We start from the raw sequence: 21,713 nt of genomic DNA, 5'->3' as shown, positions 1-21,713 counted from the left end.
ATTAGTATCTTATCAAGTGACTTTCATCATTTTCCCCACAGTCCACAGCTCTGGGCCCCAGGAGTGAAGCTAGGTCCAGTGAAGGATAAAACCTACATTTAGAAATATATGAATCTTAGTTTTTGTATTCTGTGGGGATGTCAGTGGTTCCAAAAATAGGTATATACATGGGATCAAGAGCAACAAGTATGACCATTCAGTTCTCCTACCCCAGAGGCTCCCAGCCTGACTCCATAGTCATACAACGCATGTTACCTATGCTGATGACTAGACCTTAGCCATCTTGACTGGAGTGGATCAGTCATGTGACATGAAAGTCGAAGGCCAGTTGGGGGTTTGTCGATTTTAAACTTGGGACAGATCAGTTCTGTTACTGAGCAGTTCCCTGAGCCTGTGATTACTGTAGGAGGAGGGAAGCCCTTCACAATGGGTGAGTCCTTGGAAGAAACTGGCTCTATAATCATGCTCCTTGTAGATGTTGCCAGATTTGTTGATTATATCTCCCATCCTATGAGAATGAACGCCAGGCAACGCTGATCCAGGAGACGAAGGGGGACCATCCTCTCACCATGGCAGAGCCTGAAGTGTAGGTCCCTGGGAAGGCAGGTCCTAGGGAAAGGGGAGATGCCAGTAGTGTCGAGCTCTACTGCCTCAGTCACCTTGTCAGATCCAGGCAGCAATGGTCCACGTTGTAAGAACACTGGTACCTTAAACTTAATCCTGCACTCAAGGAAGTGCCCATTCCCGGGAGGGCAAAGAAACTTGTCTCCTTCTTTGAAGCTGTTTTGCAAAACAGCTGTAAGGAAAGAAACCATGGTACATGGAAATACATATGAAAATGTGTTAGGAGTCCTCAGTGGCAATGTTAAGGCTATTTTGAAGCTCACCAGTCCAGATGGAAAAATGAGTTGCTTGCGACAATGCCCCTGTCCCCTGGGGATTTCTGTCAGTGTGCATGTGACAAGATGTTCTTGCATGACCAAGCTCTGTTTGGCGGTATGCTGTGTAGCCCCAGGTTCTGAACATTCTTGCTGCAAGGGTAACCACCTCACAGACTCAAGTACCACCATAAGTAATTTCAAAACGACAGAGAAATGAGCAACGAGTCCTCTAGTTCTGCTAGTTTCCTAATAAACGAAGCTGGCCCTTCTGTGCATTGGTGAAACAGGCCAGAAACCACACAGAAACATGAAGGGTACTTCTAAGAAGACAGACCAAATACACTGTATGCAGGACAAACAGGATAATTTATTCTCATTTTTCCTTAAAAGAAGGATACAGTAGAAGTTTTATAATTCAGTATGATTAGACGTGATTTATAATTTTAACATAAAAAAAATGACAACAGAAACAAATAACTAGTACAAATTATAAAACTAACAGAGCAAAGAGAAACTGCCTTTCTGATCGGAACATGTACCACAGCTATACTCCCTTAGAAAACTTTCTAAGTTTTCTGAGCTAAAACTTCTTAGAAAGGGATCGGAGGAAAGCCTTTAATCTCAAGTATTTAAACTATTCCTGTACCCACTAAATGTTTTCAACAACTTGTTAATCAAGTGCTTCCTAAATTTAGGAACCAGTGACCAAGCGGCCTGAAATAAGTCTTGATCTTATCTTTCCAGCTATAAATTATTACTATTTCAAGAAAACAAAATATTTTCTAAGCAACGTTAAGTTTTCTAAAAACTTCAATTACCTTTTCTGGCTCAGTACCTGACTGAAATGTTCAAATGTTCATATTGCACACAAAAAATTTGAGCAGCATACTATATGAGTGTGAGAAGCTGATGAATATTAAGATTGAGGAAACTCCCTAATGAGTCACATTTACATGATTTAAATATATACTTTCTATATCTTTAATTAATATAAGTAAAAAGGTAATCTTTAGAACAGCACAGAAATACAAATGCATTAGTTTTATAAAATATATTCAACCCCTTATACGTGCAACAATCTTTTAATTTTGGAGCTGCCACATAAGGGAGCTAGTTTCTTCTCCTTCATATGAAAGCAGGAAGTCATTGTACAAAGTTATTTATGTGAGAAGAATAAAGAAACACATTCCTTTTCTTTGTCCTTGACAAATATTTATGGAATGTTGGGAATTATGAAAAAACAATTCCAATGTTACGAAGCCCAAAGACTTGGAATGAAAAAACTCCTAGTAACACATTGCTCTACGTGGAATGAGACAATCTTCTAGAAACCAGGGCTGCGTTCTCTATCTTGTTTAGAGGGTACCACAGAACTGGGTGGGCAGACTGAATGCCGTGCCACTCTGAATACTCTGGCCACACAGTCAGAGCACGCCAGTGTCAATACCATCTCCAGAGTCCCAGCCAACTCCCCAATAGAGTAACAGGCCACATTCATCGGCTACCATCCTAACAGGCTACTTTCCAAAACTGCTGAAGCAGGTAATAGTTCAAGGGTTCAGGATTAGTCCACTGGCCCCTCCCAGAGCTGGGTGTTCCTAAACTCATCACCACACCTCAGGGAAAATGGCCACTGGCTTGAACTTCCACTAAACCAAACCAAAATTTGCCTGCCAGGGAGACAAAGTTTCATTTTACAGCTTGTAACTAGCAGATGAAAAACCTAACTTCTTCATTAAAGAACTTGTGCATCCTTTAGCATATTAAATACTGCTCCCAAAATACTTTCATGCAGACTTTAAGAACCTGTCTCTCAGCTTTGCAACAATAAATGTCTCATCTCTCCCTTCAAAGTTTGTTTCCTCCTTGCCTTTCTAAGTAAATTATCCTTAAAAAAAATTCAATGTTTAATATAGGACTCAGAAAGCAAGATAAGGTTGAGGAGATCAGGTTATATGCTCTGGTCTGCTGCCCAAGGATATTACTGCTGTGTTTCTTAAAGCAAAAAGTGGAAGAGAATTGTTTTAGTGTCGGAGGGCTGGCAAATCACTAATGGATTTGGGGATAGACTATTCATCCTGGTTACAAGAGCCAATGCAAATACAAAATAACCACAAGCCACACTTCGACAGGCAACTTCTTCTATTCATTAGCCTGGGACACTTGGGGCAGCTTTAGTCCTCTTTCCCTTACCTATGTCATCGTCATTACAGTGCCTAGTAGGAATTAAAGCCAGCCAGGGACTTTTTCCAAGCACTATCTTTAAGTCACCTGGATAGCAGAGAAGTGTCCACCAAGCTGTGGATGCAGTCTGTGTGCCTGGCACACTCTGAAAAAGCCTGGCTGACCCTAGCTCCCTCAGGCCTACTTAAAACACTCAGTTCTCAGATGAAAGCACTGTGTGGCCAAGCAAAGCACTCATCTTTACCAGTGAGATGTCCACAGACGGCCACATCCGTGCTGGCTGCTACGGCTCACAGAGCCAGTGACTGGAGGAAGCTACTGTTTCCATGCTGCCGCTGGGCGGAGCCCAGAATCCAAACCTGAAGCGCAGGCCCCCAGGACCAGGGGCCAGGCCTCCTGCCTCTCCCTGTGCTGGCTGCCCTGGGGCCCCGCCAACAATGTGACAGCCTGCACTCCCTGAAGACCCCCATACCTCCTAGAACCTGAAAGAATAAATATAGTTATAGTCTTTTGACCGTCTCTATGACAGAAGTTCTATCTTCTGAAATATTCATTTTATGTTGAAAGCCAGTTTAATGACCACTGTAAGGGTGGAACTCTTAACTGGAAACGTGAAGAGAAAGTTCCATTAAGGTGTGCATTATTAAAATGGGGAGTGATAGCAAAGCAAAGTTAAATTTTAAGTAACTATTTTTATTTCAATGGGATTCCAAAGTGGACTGGGCTGCTTTGAATGACGAGAGATGAGAATTCACCCCAATCATACCAAATCAAACAAACTCAAGGATGAACCAGCAGCATGCTGGCTGACCCTCACAGCACTATGAACGCTATCTGATGCACTATCATACTCTAGCCAATGACGCGCCCTCATGAAACAACGAGATGTTCGTCTCAGTGCAACTTTAAAGTACCTTTTAAAACTTTTGTTCGGTACTACCTTCTTCTCTTCAAACAGTATTTTCCTGAGAAAGCTTTCCTAGAAGTAAAATTAATGTTTCCCACAATAAGCCCTTTATCATCAATGAATTCTTAAATTATTATACTCAAAGGGAAGTATGCTTTAGGTTTGTAGGACTTGTGTTAAAACACAAATTGGAAAATTCAGGGATATTTGGATTATGTCCCTATGCTTCATTTCACACACCCCAGTAGTGCTTCTTACACAAACATTTCTTAAAGGATAAATCAAATATAATCAAGAGTCCCCCTCACTAATTAGGCCCCTGATTTTCTCAATACTTGTCACATCAAATGTAGATTATATTCACAATGTATTTCCCAAGTATCTTTTGTTACTGAAAAAGCAGTCTGTCGCCTCTAAGTACTCCCTGAGAACACCCAATCAGAGTCCCCTTGAAAAGCAAAAGGGAGCTGAGCCTGGCAGCTACATGAGGTCTAGTTGTGTAAAAATCTTCAGTTGTGAGCACACCTGTGTCTAACATGAACCCAGATGTCCTTCACAAAACATGACTAATGTCATGGCTGAAGTTTTTCTTCTCTCGCTTTTCTAAATGTGAGCCAAGATGAGAATTCTATTTAATATTTACAGATCATCTTTTCTTTTGTAAATGCTTTTGGAAGGGGGTAGACATTGATTACATAAGGATTTTCTATCAGGGAAGGAGGAAGGCCAAGTGCCTCGAAAAGCTTCATGAAGAGTAAGACTGAGAAAAAACCTGTTAAATCTGTAAACACCCAATGGAAAACCGTCCAAAAGAAGAAATAGAAGGCACAAACTTCAGGTTAAAAAACGCATGTAAAGATTGCAACGTTACTACAGTCAACAGAACCCACCTAGGTCCTTAAAAGTCTTGCCCTAAATACACAGTTAAACTGTTTCAACTCTGCTGTAACCATCACCATGCTCATTCTTTGCACATCTACTTGAACAATTAGGAAGAGGAGGAAAGCACAGTGACACTCCTTGACACCTCAAAGCAAGTGTGTAGGGTGGGAAAAGGATACATTAAAATCACAAAACATTCCATCCTCAGAACTACCACCTCTGACTTCTATGTTCCAGGAGGAAGTGAATGACAAATTTGTTTTGTAGGTAAAGAACCCACAAACAAAAAAATCCTTATATAACTCAGCAAAATAACAGCAAAGGGTTGGATTGTATGGCCCCTCCACGCTATCAGAACATTTTAGGGCTCACTTTAGAGAAATTAAAATAGTAATATAAATTAATCTTAGCACATATAAATATCCATCTGGATATTCAAACAGCAACAACAGAACAAAACTTACATCAAGGAGAAACTTTTCTAAAGTAAACAAATGTATAATGTCAGAACTCAAAATTCATTAGAAGGTTCGCTGTGTGTTTTAATCAGGCTCAGACTGAAATAAACGTAGTCAATTTAAACCCCAACCTGGGAAGCCGTCCCGGCTGCGGTTGTGGTTTTCATCTTTTCAGTGTCCCATGACATTCATTTAGATAGAGGGCAACCGTCCATGTAAACAGTTCGACCTATTGGTCCCCTGCTGTGGACCTGCAGCCGATGAAGAGGAACAGTCTGGGAGCAGCAGACAGACAGGGGACGCTTAAAACTTAAGAAAGCGACAGCAGCTTCTGGGTGGCTTGCTCGGCTCAGGGTTTCCCGTCAGGCAGCTCAGTGAGACTCTGTGGAGTGGAACTGGTGAAAGTAGAAAGCCATGAAGACATAGCTGTCTTCGCACTGGAAAAAGCTCCTCCAACCGACTGGCCTGAGTGGAAAGGAGGGGAAAAACAGAAGGAAAATGGTCTTCACTTCTGTTAGGAGACACTGAAAAACCCATGCTACTTAACTGCAACACACTGATATGTTAATAGGTAGTGCAATAAAATTGACACTTCTGGTTTCAAAATAATCCCTTACCATGGGAATGTCTAAGAGGAACCTGACTGGGTATAAGATACTGCTCTCCTAAGTATTTTGAAAGTCTTTGGGAAACTTTTCCCAGGCTAGTGGTTCTTAAACGTCTTGGAGAGCTAAAAACAAACAAAAAAACACAACAAAACAAAACCAAACTTCTATGTGCTCTCTGTAACCCAAATCCAAGTTTATAACTGAAAACCACCTACAAGAAAGAGTTGTTAGGCTGCTTGGGGAAATTTGTTATTGTCATCTAAAATCATGTTGCATCACAGGACTTCCCTGGAGGTCCAGTGGTTGGAAATCTGCCTTACAAAGCAGGAGAAAACGGGTTTGATCCCCCATCGGGGAACTGGCATTCCACATGCCTCGGAGCAACTAAGCCTATGCGCCACAACCACAGAAAAGCCTGCAGCGCTGCAAGACAGGCCCGAAGCGCTCAAATAAATAAAATAAATAACCATGGTGCACCAAATTAAAACATACAGAGCTCTACCTGCCTGAGGTCTGTTTTGCTTTTAACAGCATTATCTCAAAAGCTGATGTTATAATGAAATTATTTAAGTTGAATCATACAACTCACTGTTCTTGGAGAGGGGAGTGTGCAAGAAGGGAACAGGCCATAGAATTTAAATATCAGCAGCATCACTAAAAATTAACTGACATCATATACCTTTGATGAAGTAGAATTTTTCTATCAAAAACAAAGAATTCAAAATAAGTCAAAGGTATAATATTGTATGGAAATAAATGCTTATATATTTAATTCTATTCCCTTGTACAGGGTGACAGGACTGTATACCCCGTGTTTGTCTTTAAGTCTGTAGAATAGTTCTCTTACCCATCTCCAGATGTACAGGACATTAGAGCTAGGAGGGCCCTGGCACAGAGATCACCTAGTTCTGGGGCTTTAGAGTTGTGTTCAGTAAGGGTTAGTCAGCTAACCTTTAGCTAACCCTTAGCTCTCAGGAGCTAAGGAATGAGATGTGCCCAATTTTTAATACTGATATTACAAAACAAATGTAGCCAAGTGTAAATAACCGGACACTTGAGATAACTGGGAGTTCCCTGTACACTGTTACATGATTTCTTTAAGTCTGAAATAGTATAAAAGTAAACAGTTAAAAATGTAGGAAAGAAGGAACAAGAAATTTCTTTAGAAAAAGAGATGGCTGCTACTGCTGCTGCTGCTAAGTCGCTTGAGTCGTGTCCGACTCTATGCGACCCCATGGACTGCAGCCTACCAGGCTTCTCCGTCCATGGGATTCTCCAGGCAAGAACACTGGAGTGGGTTGCCATTTCCTTCTCCAAGAAAAAGAGATGGAATAATCTTCAAAACAGCCAAAGTGAAAAAAGCTAGGTACAGAAGGATATACCTAACAACCATTCGTCTGATTTTGGTATCAGGGTAATATACCCTTATAAAACAAGTTGGGAGGTATTACCTCAACCATTACTTTCTGAAAGAGTTTGTATAAAATTAGCATTATTCCTTAAGTGTTTGATAAAATTCGTAAGTAAAGCCACCTGGGCTTAGATTACATTTAAAAACTTGTAACAAGCCTTTAAACTTTAACTCAATTATTTAATATATTTAGGGCTATTCAGATTTTCTATTTCTTTACTGCACTGGTTTTGGCAATTAGAGTCTTTCAAGGATTTTGTAGATTTCATCTAAGCAGTTGAATAACTGGCACAAGATTATTCATAGTATTACCTAATTATCCTTTTAATTTCTGTAAGATCTATAATGGTATCCCCTCTTTCATGCCCAATACTGGTCATTTGTATCTTCTTTTTCTCTTTACTAGTCTGTAGAAGTATCATTAATGTGATCTTTTCATAAAAACAATTGTTGGTTTTCACTGATCTTCTTTACTATGTGATACTACCTTAAAAGACAGCTGCTCCTAATGCCTACTTTATTATTGTATAAATAGTACTCTACTATTTATAAAGAACTGTGGGCAGCTCAGAGACAGAAAGAGAAATCCAGAGAAGTTTGATTCCTGATAACAGATATGACAACATTTGCTAAACTTGGTTTGGCATTATCTAGTGTCACAAGCATTGTTTTAATGAATAAGACCAAAATTAAAAAGAAAAACCACTGTATATTCAACCATCTTGCATTATTATGTGATACACACATCTCTGCAACTTTATGTTTTTATCAATGACATACTGAGGATAGAGAAGAGATGTTTTATGATTCCAATCTGTTCCTGCCTAAGACATCCTTACCAACAGCTTTTCCTGTTTGTACAACATTCCGACTTGTTGTAACCATGACGTTTCCAAGTTTTTTGCCACGCTCACTGTTTTGAACAGAACTGAGTAAAGGAGAGAAATGTTAAGTAAGTACAGTTAAAAAAAAAAAAAATCACTCACATATACATTAACCACTCTATAATCATCCCCCAAATCAGAATTATTGAGAAAAGAAGATAAATAATTCATTATTTGTTATACATCAATTAATTTACTAATATTTTAAATACAGGAATTTTCAGAAAATTTTAAAAGAATATACAGATGAGCCAGAAAGTGGTGTAAGGACATAAGGATGTATGGTTATACATAATTTGTATGGTCATAATTTACTGAAGTTACTTCACCAGAATAAAAATGGCAAATCCTGCTATTAGTTCACACCATTCTCCATGGAACAGCAGTGTTTTCATTTTGAAACATACACACTGCTGAGCTAGAGAACGTTATGCACATATTTGGTTACTATTTGAAGCACAAGTCTATGAAGTGGAGAAAAACAATTCCCAATTAGCGATGAAACACATGGCATGAATTCAGACACAAGAACGTTCCTAGTATTTTCCCTAAATACTCACTGTGAGAATCTTAACTTCATGTCTGACACTGAGTACTGTCCTTGGAAAGGATGGCTGTAAAACAAAGTTTGAGTTTAGACTATGAGTGTCTCACCAGTGAAGCTGTAACACAGAGTTATCACAAGGAAGTGTCAGGAAACTGCACTGGGGTGACTCAGGCGGGCGGCGGCGCTCCAAACGAGACACCGGAAATAGGGCTCCGATCACAGCTCTCCACTCAGTCACGGAGTCTCTCTCAGCTTATGTACTTTGCTTGTAAAATAGGTGTTTTTTTTTCCTTGGGTGGGGTTGGTTTGTGTTAGTGCCGCCCTAATGTTCCTCTTTGGTCTGAGGTGGGGCCCAAGCACCAACATTTTAAAAAAGCTCCTGGGACAGTCAGGGTTAGAGTCGTTGACTTTGGACATGGCTTGATTCTGGCCATCTTATAAATGGGTGCTATTGGTCAAAGGAAGATTTAATCTGTGTTATCAGAAAAGCAACTCAAAGTGCAGATCTTAGGGAAACAGTATGTATAAAAATCAAGCAACCTGATCAACATTACACTATAAAACAAGGAATCAGTAAACATTCAGATTCTTATCTCATACACAGGGCAGGGGTCCTTCTGTCAATGTCTAACAAAGAAAGTGACCAGAAAAAAAAGAAAAAAAAAAAAAGTCACCCTGGTGAAATTTGCAGCCACTTATTAAAACATTAAAACGCTATTATGTGGCTAATTCACGTGAATGTATGGCAAAAACCACCACAATATTGTAAAGTAATTAGCTTCCAATTAAAATTTTAAAAATGCTAGTATGGCTTTTCAAATGATAACAAATTTATTTACTGGTCACATTAGGCATACATAACAACCTCTCTTTTATCTGGATTTCTGAATCACCAGTTGAAAGCATTGAGAGGACTTAATTTTCTAATCTTTATGAGTGGAAGAAAGGGTTTCAAAGATCTCAAACCTTACATTTAGTTTTGAATATTTCTAAATTATATCCCCTGATGACAGCTGAAGACTATCATCATTTCTGTTTTTAATTTGGTGAAAATACTGAAAATCTGCTGACTATCATATCTGCATAATTTCCGAATTGAATTTTCTGGTCTTTTGCTTCAGCTTTCTTTCTCCTCAACCTAAATAACCTCAGTTATTTACATAGTTTTAAAAGCACTGTTTTCACAATCCTTTAAAACACATGCCAGCTAATCCTCATAAGGACCTGCATTAAAATCTGTAGCGCTGCTTCAAGTTAAAGGCACTACAGCAGATGTAGCAGCTGAGCAAAGATCTGTCCAGGCTAACAGAGCCCCAGGGGAGGAGACAGAGCTGTGAATGGCCACTCCCCCAGCACCACTACAACCAGCGCCACTGGGCAAACAAGCTCACATCCGTTTCTCTTCATTACTCTTTAGAACACAGACCTTGTGGTTAGTGAGGGAGAAGACTTTGAACTTAGACCTTTCATTTAATTCCATTAGTGTTTTTGCCTTTTAATTCTCTATGTTTTTACCACATCCAAATGGCAATCTAGGTTTCTGCCATAGCCCAGTATGAGGACAAAATTCACCAAAACTGGTCCTGAACCTAGTCATGGTTCTTGATGGATAAGTTTAGCAGACATGTTCTCCCAAGCCCTGCTTCCTTGCAGATGCTTCTGCAAGTTACAATGACGTAAATCCCTGGGTTTTGTGTGTGTAGCCCCACTAAAGCACATTCCCAAGTCAAGTTTACCCAAGTTCCTAAATAACATGGTAATCAGTACTAAGTTGATTTTTGTCATATTTTCATGAAGAAGTAAAGTTTAAAATACAATGATACACCAATAAAAATTAATTAAAAAACACATACACCAAAAAAACACAAATGAAAACAAAAGTTCAATGTATACTTATATCATAAAGAAATTAAAATCCTTTAATTTAGAAGTTCCCAATATGTACACATTATATCAACTAATCTCCTTAGACTCCACTCTCCCATTCACATGGTATTTTTTTTCTTAATGGCCCAATTCTCTAGCACATTTAAATGCCTTTTACATGGAATAAAGTCTTTGCCCAGTCAACAGTCAATATTATGACAGGTATTAAATTTTGTTGGATCTTAGAATCTGATATGGAAATGGCACCAGATTTTACTGATTATCTAGGAATTCAAATATTGACTTTAGTTGTTCACACTTCATATTTTACAATAACCTCTCAGTTTTAACCAGTGCTATTTCCCTCAAGGCTTCTATCTCACTTGACCATTCTGCTGAGGCAAAAATCCAGAGAAAGGGAGGAAAGATCGATATGACATACGAGCATCCCCACAGGCTAGGACTTTCGTCTCCTAATTATACTGGAAGCTGGGAGAAATGTTAGTGCTTCCAAAATGCCTTGTGCTTTGTGAGTAAGAAGTGTGAATAGGGAATCAGTTTTCAGCTGCTTCCCTGTACTTAGGAGCCTTTTTTATTAAAAAATCTATTTAAGGGATTCTTGAAGATATTCACAGTATCATCAGAGTTCAGACATGATTTTCTTTATTCAGAAACCCTTAATAAGTCAACCACCTCTATCACCCTGTAGAGGATGTGCTTACTTCGGATTTATTTCTGCAAGTGCTGGATGCTTGTTGCTGTTCCAGACCCTGTAGTTGTGAGTGTTCTTCCATGCTGTAACAAAGGTCGTCCCATAGTCCGATAAGATCTTTTCATTATCTGTCAAGTAAATATTTGAAAGTTGGGCTGGACTGTAGCCAGTCAGGGTTATAAAGATTAATAACCAATAACAGTAAAGAAATGGCTTTAGCCTCCCTGTCCCCTGCTGCTTTCTTGGGGACAAAGCCTACCAAATGTCAGGAATCTTGGGTCAAGTTCCAGAACCCTAGTAAGAAGCTATGTGGCTTTTGCTAAGTCACTTGATCACCTGGGATTTCATTTTTCTTACTAGAAAATAAGGGGGTTGAGCCAAATATTTTCTAAAGTTCCTAAAAACTCCAAAATATTTCCATGTTCTCCTCACCAAGGTAAGGAGGCATAGTACTATTTATTAAAAACTACAGACTAGAGTGGGTTAAACATACTGACATACATATATATATGGAGTAGGCAATTAGGGTATTTTAAAAAATCTTTTCACAAATACCATTTTCTAAGAAAGGAAATTAGAATAATTGGTTCTTTTTAGCCATTCTTTTTTCTTTATCTTACTATTCGGTGAAACTCATTCTTGAGCCTCCATGCATTTCACGGTCAAAATACTTAATAAGGGGATTTTCATATATTTAATGCATAAAACTTTTTGGCTTCATCACTATCAAGAGGAAGCTTCAATCCACAGTGCTTCTTCTACTTGGAAGAACAGAAAAGGTTTGGAGAACTAATTCAAATGGCTATTGCTTCATATATTAATTCCAAGTTGCTTGCTTTGAAGGTGAAACATGTGACTTTCGTCGCTGGGAGAGGAAGAAAAGAACATTCATGGTTCTATATGTACCATAAGGAAGTGCTTTTAAGAACATATTCATCAATCAGCTCACTGGGCTAAATTTCCTTTAAAAGCTTGGGTGTGAACCAGACTACTTGGGTTGAAGTCCAGCTCAGTCTCCTACCAGGGGGAAGAGCAAGTTATTTAACCTCTCTGTACCTCACTTTCTCAAATCTGTAAAATGAGGATGACATGGTATCTACCTCTAAGATTGCTGAGACGATGAAATGAGTTAGTAGATGTTAAGTGCTCTAAAAAAAATAAGGGTGGGTCTCCACACATGTTAAATGTTCCCTCTGAATACATAGCTACTGTGTACTCAGGAAAATATTTTTAAGAAGTAAATTAATTACTCAGGAACATACATGACTGGTGGAGACTTGGGTTTTCTTAATAGACAAACTGAGTGATTCTGGGTTAGAGGATTTAATTTGGGGATCTCAGTTGCTACAATTGTAGAAGAGGCAGACACTTAAAAAAAAAAATCCCATTAACAAATAAGGAGTCACTCCATAGATTTCTTAATGAATGAAGAACATGCCTGAAGCCTGGATTTAAAACTCTACAAATACTATTGGAAGAACTAATCTAGGAGGTGGCAGCAGTGGGGTTGATTTAAATATCTACGGACACCACAACGCGAAGGTATTTAAACACTGTGGAATCATACACTTATAAATGGTTAAGACGGTAAATTGTATATGGATTTCACAATTTTTAAAAAAGCAACCTGGAAACAGTTGGAGATATCATTGAGAAGCAGGAAAAACAGAAGCTCCATATACTTTTAACAGCCTTACCACCATCACTACCAAATCTGCTGCTGCTGCTAAGTCGCTTCAGTCGTGTCCGACTCTGTGAGACCCCATAGACGGCAGCCCACCAGGCTCCCCCGTCCCTGGGATTCTCCAGGCAAGAACACTGGACTGGGTTGCCATTTCCTTCTCCAGTGCATGAAAGGGAAAAGGGAAAGCAAAGTCGCTCAGTCCTGTCCGACTCCCAGCGACCCCACGGACTGCAGCCTACTAGACTCCTCCGTCCGTGGGATTTTCCAGGCAAGAGTACTGGAGTGGGGTGCCAGTGCCTTCTCCGACTACCAAATCTACTGATTTGCTAATATGCAGGGTGGCAGGTATCCCAGGTGTGAAAGCTCACTGCAGAGCTTCATTTTCTCCTTGAATATATTCGTTTCTATGGGGAATGAGAATTTTAACACAGGAGTGATTCTATGTTTGATCCATTTTAAACATTTAATAGGGGTACTGTTAGAATGGATAAATTTGAAGGTTTAATCATTCAGAATGTGATCTGCAATGATTTCTACTTTTTTAATTTTTTTTCCATCCCTCATATATCTTAAAAACATGTAAGCAGTGTTTATAAACAGCACTCAACTACTGATATATCCTTCCATATGGTGGAATACTAAGTCATGTAAAAAGTGATGAAGATCTGCATTTACTCTCTTGATACATGTTTATATTATAAAGAAAAACTAAGCTATAAAAAACATGAAAAATGGGATCCATGTTTGCAAGAGGACTACCATGAACACTACAAAACTAAAATCCAAAACATATGCATAGAAAAAGGTCTAGAAGGATATGAATTACTCAAACTGTGAAGAGTAGTTAATTCTATATGTGTGGAGTGACAGGTAATTTTTCTGATTACTTTATTTCTTATGCAATTCAAAGCATCCAGAGTTACAAAATAAGAAAGTGACTGTGAGCTCCTTACCTAGCTGCAGTGTGGCGGCCAACAGCGCATGAATATAGACTGCAAACTGTGCTCGGATCCACTCGTCACCTCCCTCCCAGCCCGTGCCATCCAGGAAGACGTCGTCCCGGTTCTCAGTCACATGCCTCACTAGGTAATCTGCGAACCTTAGGTCTGCAGTGGTTGGATTGAGCAGCTTCCTAAGTTCTGGATCATGGATCTGGATCAGAGCTTCTTCTACCTAGAGGGTACCCAGGTACAAGTCAGAGTCTGGGCATTCATGCAGACATCCATGCCACACTTTAACTACTGGGAAGTCGGAGTTGGAAATAAAAAATATGAATAATAGCATTCTCAAAAGATGAGCCTAAGAAAGAGAGGTTTTTTATTCTGAAGCTGTTTCTTATTTTTCACTATTTAAAAAAAATGCTCATTTTTTGTTCTTACATGCATAAATACTTAATTTTGAATTATAAAAGTGATTCATGTTGACAAATATTTTGGAAAATATAGAAATGTACAGTAAAAATCACCTTTATCATACAAATAGAAATGAATACAATTAATTAAATACAATTACTAAAAATTTTTGCTTTGACCACGCACAGATACTTTGGGGTATATTTATTATATAATACTTGACACAGAAAGAACTATATGTAACTTACAGGTTAGTTTTAAAGTATAATAATAAATAATCATCAGCTTGCCAACCAACTAGAATGTAACAATAATGTTTAAGAAAACTCTGTGGTCCTTTCATCTATATCCTCCTGTCTTGGAAGGTATAATATATGTATTTTTCTCCCTCAATATTGGGATCCATATAGCTTTGAATCCCAGATTTTTTAATTTATTGTATTATAAACATTTCCCCAGGAAGCACATTCTGGTACTTCCTGTTAGGAACTACAGAAACCTTAGGGTGGCTGAAATCCCCTCCACCCATTTATAAAAATTATTTTAATTGTAAAAGTTAACAAATTATTTATACTTCTTCTATAGTAATAAGATATAAAATGTTTATCTCTAGCTCCTTCCACTTGATATTGGGGCATATTAAACAAGGTAGAGGTATTTAAACTATTTAAATGACAAACACACTTTTATTGTGAGACTATAGTAAGACTCGGAGAAGGCAATGGCACCCCACTCCAGTACTCTTGCCTGGAGAATCCCATGGACGGAGGAGCCTGGTAGGCTGCAGTCCATGGGGTTGCGAAGAGTCCGACATGACTGAGCAACTTCACTTTCCCTTTTCCCTTTCATGCATTGGAGAAGGAAATGGCAACCCACTCCAGTGTTCTTGCCTGGAGAATCCCAGGGACAGGGGAGCCTGGTGGGCTGCCGTCTATGGGGTCGCACAGAGTCGGACACGACTAAAGTGACTTAGCAGCAGCAAAGTAAGACTAGATTGCCTTGGTAGGAATCCTGGCTCATCCACTTAGCAGCTGTCTGATCCCCTCTGTTCCTTAGCTTCACAGGTGTGATACGGACAGTAACAATACCTATCTCACAGGTTGTTATGAAAATTAGATAAGTTCATATACCTAAGGTGCTTAGGATGCCTGGCAAAGGAAGCAATTATGACCACTATTAGTGTTGTTACTATGCCCCAAATTCCATTTAAAAAAGAAAAACAGGCTCTTTCGTCTAGGCCACCGACATGCCATCCAGACTAAGGAAGACCCGGAAACTTAGGGGCCACGTGAGCCATGGCCACGGCCGCATCGGCAAACACCGGAAACACCCGGGAGGCTGAGGTAATGCTGGTGGCATGCATCATAACAGGATCAACTTCAACAAATACCACCCAGGATACTTTGGGAAAGTTGGTATGAGGCATTACCACTTAAAGAGGAACCAGAGTTTCTGCCCGACTGTCAACCTTGATAAATTGTGGACCTTGGTTAGTGAGCAGACACAAGTAAATGCTGCCAAGAACAAAACAGGAGCTGCTCCTATCATTGATGTGGTGCAATCAGGTTACTACAAAGTTCTGGGCAAAGGAAAGCTCCCAAAGCATCCTGTCATCGTGAAGGCCAAATTCTTCAGCAGAAGAGCTGAGAAGATTAAGGGTGTAGGTGGGGCTTGTGTCCTGGTGGCTTGAAGCCACATGCTGGGAAATTCATTAAATGTTAAGTGCTTTTCAAAAAGAAAAAAAGAAAAAAGAAAAACAGGGACCAGCAGTCAAGTATCTGCACTCAGATGTCAACTTACTTCCACAATGGCATCACTGAGGTGTTTCTGTTGTCGAAAAAGGATGTTAGTAGCTCCAGCAACAAATCCTCGAATGGTGACATCAGAGAGAAGATGATGCTGCTGCAATGCCATATAAGGCAAACACAGATATCCCTATGAATTACAAGAGTAGAAAATGTTAGAAAAGTAATGGAACAGCCATGTCTCTCATAACAGCTGGAGTTTTGGTGGTTCCGTCACTAAGTTGTGTCCAACTCTTTGCGACCCCACGGACTGGGCCATGGTAGCCCACAAGGCTCCTCTGTCTATGGGATTTTCCAGGCTAGAATACTAGAATGGGTTGCCATTTGCTTTTCCAGGGGATTTCCCCCACTCAGGGATGGAATCTGGGTCTCCTGCATCACAGGTGGATTCTTTACCAACTGAACCACCAGGGAAGCCCCTCGTCAAGCCTAGACAGCTAATAGTAGGAAAGGAAAGTTCCAGTCTTCCTACAACCTCATGCTATTCCTAACACAGCTGATCTTTGAATCAACACAATAATATACCAATAATAACAACCACAGGTCCTGACTGTATTAAGGCCAGTTAATTGCTAACCTGCTCCATTAATGGTCAAATCTTGGCAAGGTGGTCTAACATGAAGGTTTGTCTTGTGTGACCTCTTGGCTTTCAGTTCAACTTAAAAGCTACTATAACTATCAAGCTAGGTTTTTTTTTTTTCATTTAGGAATGAAGTACTAATATTAAGCCCATTAAAAGTCTGCCGTTTATTAGAAAGCTGTTCCTTCTTCCAGTAAAATTTTAAAACACAGGCATTTGCACATAACCACCAAAGTACTCTTGTGAGAATAGCAAAGCACTGCATGGCAATTATTTTACTGTCCTATAATTTAAAATGATACAGTATTTCAAGATATTTGCTACTAAATGTTCAAAGCAAAAATGACCATGGCAGTAGTTGTGTATTTAAAATTTCCAGTTGAATTGCATTTGAAAATGCCATTGCCCTGAAATTTATATTTTAACTGCCAAACCACAGCAGGGAGTTAAGTGTACAAAAAATAGCCTATATCCTGAGAAAAAAGGAATGCTAACACTGGAATGATGCACTGAAGGAGTAAATGGAATTTCTGCTGAAAAATTCTAAATCAAGATAGGTCTCAACAAGTGGCATAATTTGTGTATAAAGCCAGGAGGGAGGACTCGCTGAACTCCTGAGTTTGTTTTCTATCAAGTTCGATGACAGCTTTATTTATTTGTTATCCTAATCATCTTTAAAAAAATAAAACAAAACACTGAACCACAGTTATCCAGATAATGTCTTGTTTCTACCATGAGAATTTCTCTGAGGGAAGGAGACACTATTTCTGCTACTTCATGTCCTTTGCTATGTCTAGGATGTACCATACCGTCAGCTATTAGGAGAAGACATGAGAGAAGACTTCCAGAAGTTGGAATACACGTCTGGTAAACTGGTTTCATTCTCCTTCTTGACAATGTTTTCCTCCCCTCTATAAAATGCGAAATAGCAGAAGCAGCAAAAATAAACCCATGTCTATGCCTTACACATATTCACTATATAGTGCTTCTCAACCCACGCCCTCTTGTGACTAAAGGTGGAAAGGACCCATGCTCATGCCAAAGCACTCAAACGGCTGGCAGACTCACGGGTCATACTTGACAATGTGTGCTACGTATTAAAAACTTGTTACCTGTTTCTTTTTTTTTTGTTACCTGTTTCTGAACATAAATACTACAATGCTGAATGCTCTTTAAAACTTTATATGGACTCCCCCGAATACTCCTACCTCCCCAGCCAGGACTGAGAATCCTTGATAAGGGCACTTTCAGAACTACCAATATTTACAAAGATTGATTCAGTTGCTCATAGTATTGCATTTCACAACTGATTCTGTTAAAGAAGAAAAGTCTGTTGTCAACAGTGGAATTCTTGGCTAAGTCGCATGAAAACTAAGAATGTAGTTTTTTTAAAAAGTCAATAGTTCAAAGTTCTTTTTTTTAAATGAAGAAATACAGTCCTTAAAATATTACACATATCCATATTCTTTGACCCAGGATTTTACTTCTTACAATTTATCCTACAGATACACCTGTTCATATGTGAGATGTGTAAAAAGTTACTTATTGCAGCATTACTTATCATTGCAAAAGACAGGAAACCTAACTATTCATGACTAGGGCAATGAATCGGAGAAGGCAATGACAACCCACTCCAGTACTCTTGCCTGGAAAATCCCATGGACGGAGGAGTCTGGTAGGCTGCAGTCAATGGGGTCGCTAACAGTCGGACACGACTGAGCGACTTCACTTTCACTTTTCACTTTCATGCACTGGAGAAGGAAATGGCAAACCACTCCAGTGTTCTTGCCTGGAGAATCCCAAGGACGGGGGAGCCTGGTGGGCTGCCGTCTATGGGGTCGCACAGAGTCGGACACGACTGAAGTGACGCAGCAGCAGCAGCAGCAGCAGGGCAATGAATAAATGTTTTTCTATATGATGGAGTACCCTGCATTAAGTGATGAAGTTCATCTCCAGGGAATATTTTGTTTAAAAAAAAAAAAAAAAAAAAGGACATAGATTAGGTAAGGTTGGTTACCAACAGAGAGGGGAATAAATTTCCTGCTATTCTCTGAGTAGCAGGGAATGGAATGAGAGAGATTTTTTATTATTATAGATGCTCTGGAACCTTCTTAATATTGAACCATGTAAAAGCACTGCAGATTTATAAAGTTATTTTAAATAGTAGTTCAAAATAACCTTAAAATTTTAGCATCATCACTTTTACCGATGGTCAATCAAGCCTAAATTTAAAGGTCTCCAACGTACAGAGGCATGGCTTCCCTGGTGGCTTAGACGGTAAAGCGTCTGCCTACAATGCAGGAGACCCGGGTTCGATCCCTGAGTCGGGAAGATCCCCTGGAGAAGGAAACGGCAATCCACTCCAGTACTATGGCCTGGAAAATGTACAGTGGCAGCAAGAGTCTGAGTACATTAAAATACAGCAGCCTCTACACCCAAACACACCACCACTTTCCACTTTTCTAGGGTGCTTTAACTTCTACATTCGGGCTGAGGTATATAATGGCCAAAAAAAAAAGAAACGGAAGAGATATTTGCACACCTATGTTCACAGCAGCACTACTCACAATAGCCAAAATGCAGAAGCAATCCAAATGCCCATCGATGGATAAATGGATAAGGAAAATGTGGTATATACATACAATGGAATATGATTCAGCCTGAGGAAGGACAGGAATTCTGTCATTTGCTACAACATGGATGAACCTTGAGGATAGTGTGTTAAGTGAAATAGGCCAGTCACAAAAAGATAAATGCTCTATGATTCTACTTATGTAAGTATTTAAAAATAGTTAAGTTCATAGAAACAGTGATGGGTGCCAAGGGTTGGGTGAGGGGAGAATGGGGAGTTGTGGTTTAAAGAATACAGACTTTCAGTTTTGCATGATGAGAAAGTTCTAGAGATCTGTAGTACAACCATGAGAATACACTTAATACCACATAATTATGCACTTAAAAATGATATAGAGTGGATAAATCTTATATTTGTTTTTTGACCACGACTAAAATGAAGAAAAAGATAGCATCAAAAAACACACCTCAGCTTGGAAAATCTGGCAGACCTGTTGTGAGCTGATCTGTTACAGCACTTCAAAAGCATACTGCCTTCTCCGTTGTGACCTGGGAAGGGCTACAATGTCATCAGGACCAACTGCCACTTTCTTATCTCTTAGGTCTGAGATGATAAGCATGTTTGTGAACCGCAAGCCTCCATACTGTAGGGGTGTCAGTTCTCTCCAAACTTTATCTAGCACTTAAAGGTAACCCCTATCTAAATCTTAAGTATAAGAACTTAAGTTGATCCTGAAATTGATGTGGAAATGCAAAGGGCTAAGAAACTCCTGAAGAACAATAGCAAGAGGGGAAGCCTTTTCTCTGCCTGACACGACATAATGGTAATTAATACAGTGCGTGACTGACCCAAGGATAGACAGATACATGGATGAAGCAGCAACAAAGCACAGAGACAGACGCCCTTCCTCAATATACACAAAAATGAATTCCAGGTAGACAAAACCCAAAATGTGGAAGTCAAAACTACAAAGCCTGAAGTCTCACAAATCATGACAATGAGGGAGACAATCCAGAAGGTTTAAACAATTACTACACAAAAGGAAATTCAAAAGGTTACCAAGAATATGAAAAGATGGTCAGCCTCAACAGTGACTACTGAAAAAAAGACAAGAGCCACGAGATACCATCAGACTGGCTAAATATTAGGAGGTTTGACAATAACAACCGTTGGTGAGAATGTGAAGCAAAGGGAACTCTTATCCACTGCTGTAGGAATAGAAATTGTCACAACCACTTTAGAAAACAGTTTGGAATTATTCTAGTAAAGCTAATCTACCCATTCCTTATAATCCAGTATTCCCACTTCTAAGCACTGACTCCTAAAGAAATGCTTGCACGTATACAGCCAAGATTACTGAATAAGAATTTAACAGAAGCGTTATTTGTAGTAACCAGAAACTAGAAACAATGTAGATATCCATCCACAGAATTTATATATTGCAGAATAGCCAAAACCAGAAAACTACAGAGGAATAATAAAACACAACTTCATGCAAAATTATGATGAAACTAAAAATCATGTTGAGAGAGGAGGGGGAAAAATTGTGGTGCCACTTAAATAAATAAAACTCAAAAACATGCATCTATTGCTTTTTAGCTAGTCGTCAAGTTATTTATAGGTTCCCTAAATTTGAATATGACACAACTGTAAGCAAGCAAACCAAATATAAACTCAGAAGCAATATTTAAAGAAGTTTAATACATGAAGCAGAAAAAATTTTGTTTTCCAACTACATTTACTATTAATTCTTTCATAAGTTTACTGCTTTACTAAAACAGTTACAGACTGAAACAACAGAATTCTAAATTAAGTGATCTTCTGGTGGAGGCAATTATTACTAAATTTTTAAAAGTACCAGATACATGTAATTTAAAAAACTAAGAAGTAGGTGTTCACCTTTTTTTAAAAGTTAAAACTTTCACTTTGAAAAAATTTTTTTTTAGTGAATACCTAAAATCACCATAGATATCTATGAATACCTGGGTACATTTCCTAAATTTTCATCTTTCTCCTTTGGTTCCCTCATTGCCCTCCCCTCATCCCGCGGAATCCTGTCCTAAAGTTGCCACCAGTCCCATCTCCTCTCCCTCAGCAACCTCGTTTCTTCCTCACATCCCTAATTCAGCTCTCAGGAAAAGTTCAAGCATATTTTCAGGTCTGGTACCTATAGTGTTTATGTAATAAGCCTCATCTCTAAGACTGAGAAGAAATGCACCATCAGTTTCAAGCCCCAGAGAGAAGACTGGAAATTCGGAGCTTTGGAATCTCTCCAAGCATAACTTTCATATGTGAACACAGTCAGGGGACCAGTCAACTCATTATTTTCTTCAAAGCTTGCTATCTTACTTCAGCAATACTGTGTGGGCATCCAAGCTTC

The 21,713-nt window shown here is 39.1% G+C and overlaps 1 protein-coding gene and 1 pseudogene across 5 annotated transcripts in view; one reads left to right on the top strand and one right to left on the bottom strand.

Annotated features, from left to right (window-relative positions):
- Nucleotides 1-1,228: 1,228 nt before the first annotated feature.
- Nucleotides 1,229-21,713, bottom strand: part of AVL9 (AVL9 cell migration associated) — a 58,941-nt gene continuing 38,456 nt past the window's right edge. For all 5 annotated transcript variants that reach the window (XM_086396482.1, XM_086396484.1, XM_086396483.1 and 2 more), the window contains 6 exons: nucleotides 16,177-16,311; nucleotides 13,978-14,197; nucleotides 11,351-11,468; nucleotides 8,776-8,829; nucleotides 8,171-8,259; nucleotides 1,229-5,777 (listed from right to left, as the gene is read on the bottom strand). In XM_086396482.1, the coding sequence (XP_086252608.1) occupies nucleotides 5,662-5,777; nucleotides 8,171-8,259; nucleotides 8,776-8,829; nucleotides 11,351-11,468; nucleotides 13,978-14,197; nucleotides 16,177-16,311 (732 nt within the window). In that variant the 3' untranslated portion in view covers nucleotides 1,229-5,661. The remainder of the gene's footprint in view (nucleotides 5,778-8,170; nucleotides 8,260-8,775; nucleotides 8,830-11,350; nucleotides 11,469-13,977; nucleotides 14,198-16,176; nucleotides 16,312-21,713) is intronic.
- Nucleotides 15,579-16,133, top strand: LOC147374190 (large ribosomal subunit protein uL15 pseudogene; annotated as a pseudogene).

The sequence above is a fragment of the Bos grunniens genome, chromosome 4 (assembly GCF_055505025.1).
Source record: "Bos grunniens cultivar Pamir isolate PY7600 chromosome 4, Bosgru_T2T1.0, whole genome shotgun sequence".
Lineage (NCBI taxonomy): Eukaryota > Metazoa > Chordata > Mammalia > Artiodactyla > Bovidae > Bos > Bos grunniens.
Note: the sequence above shows the minus strand (reverse complement) of the source record. Positions and strands in the feature narration are given on the sequence as shown.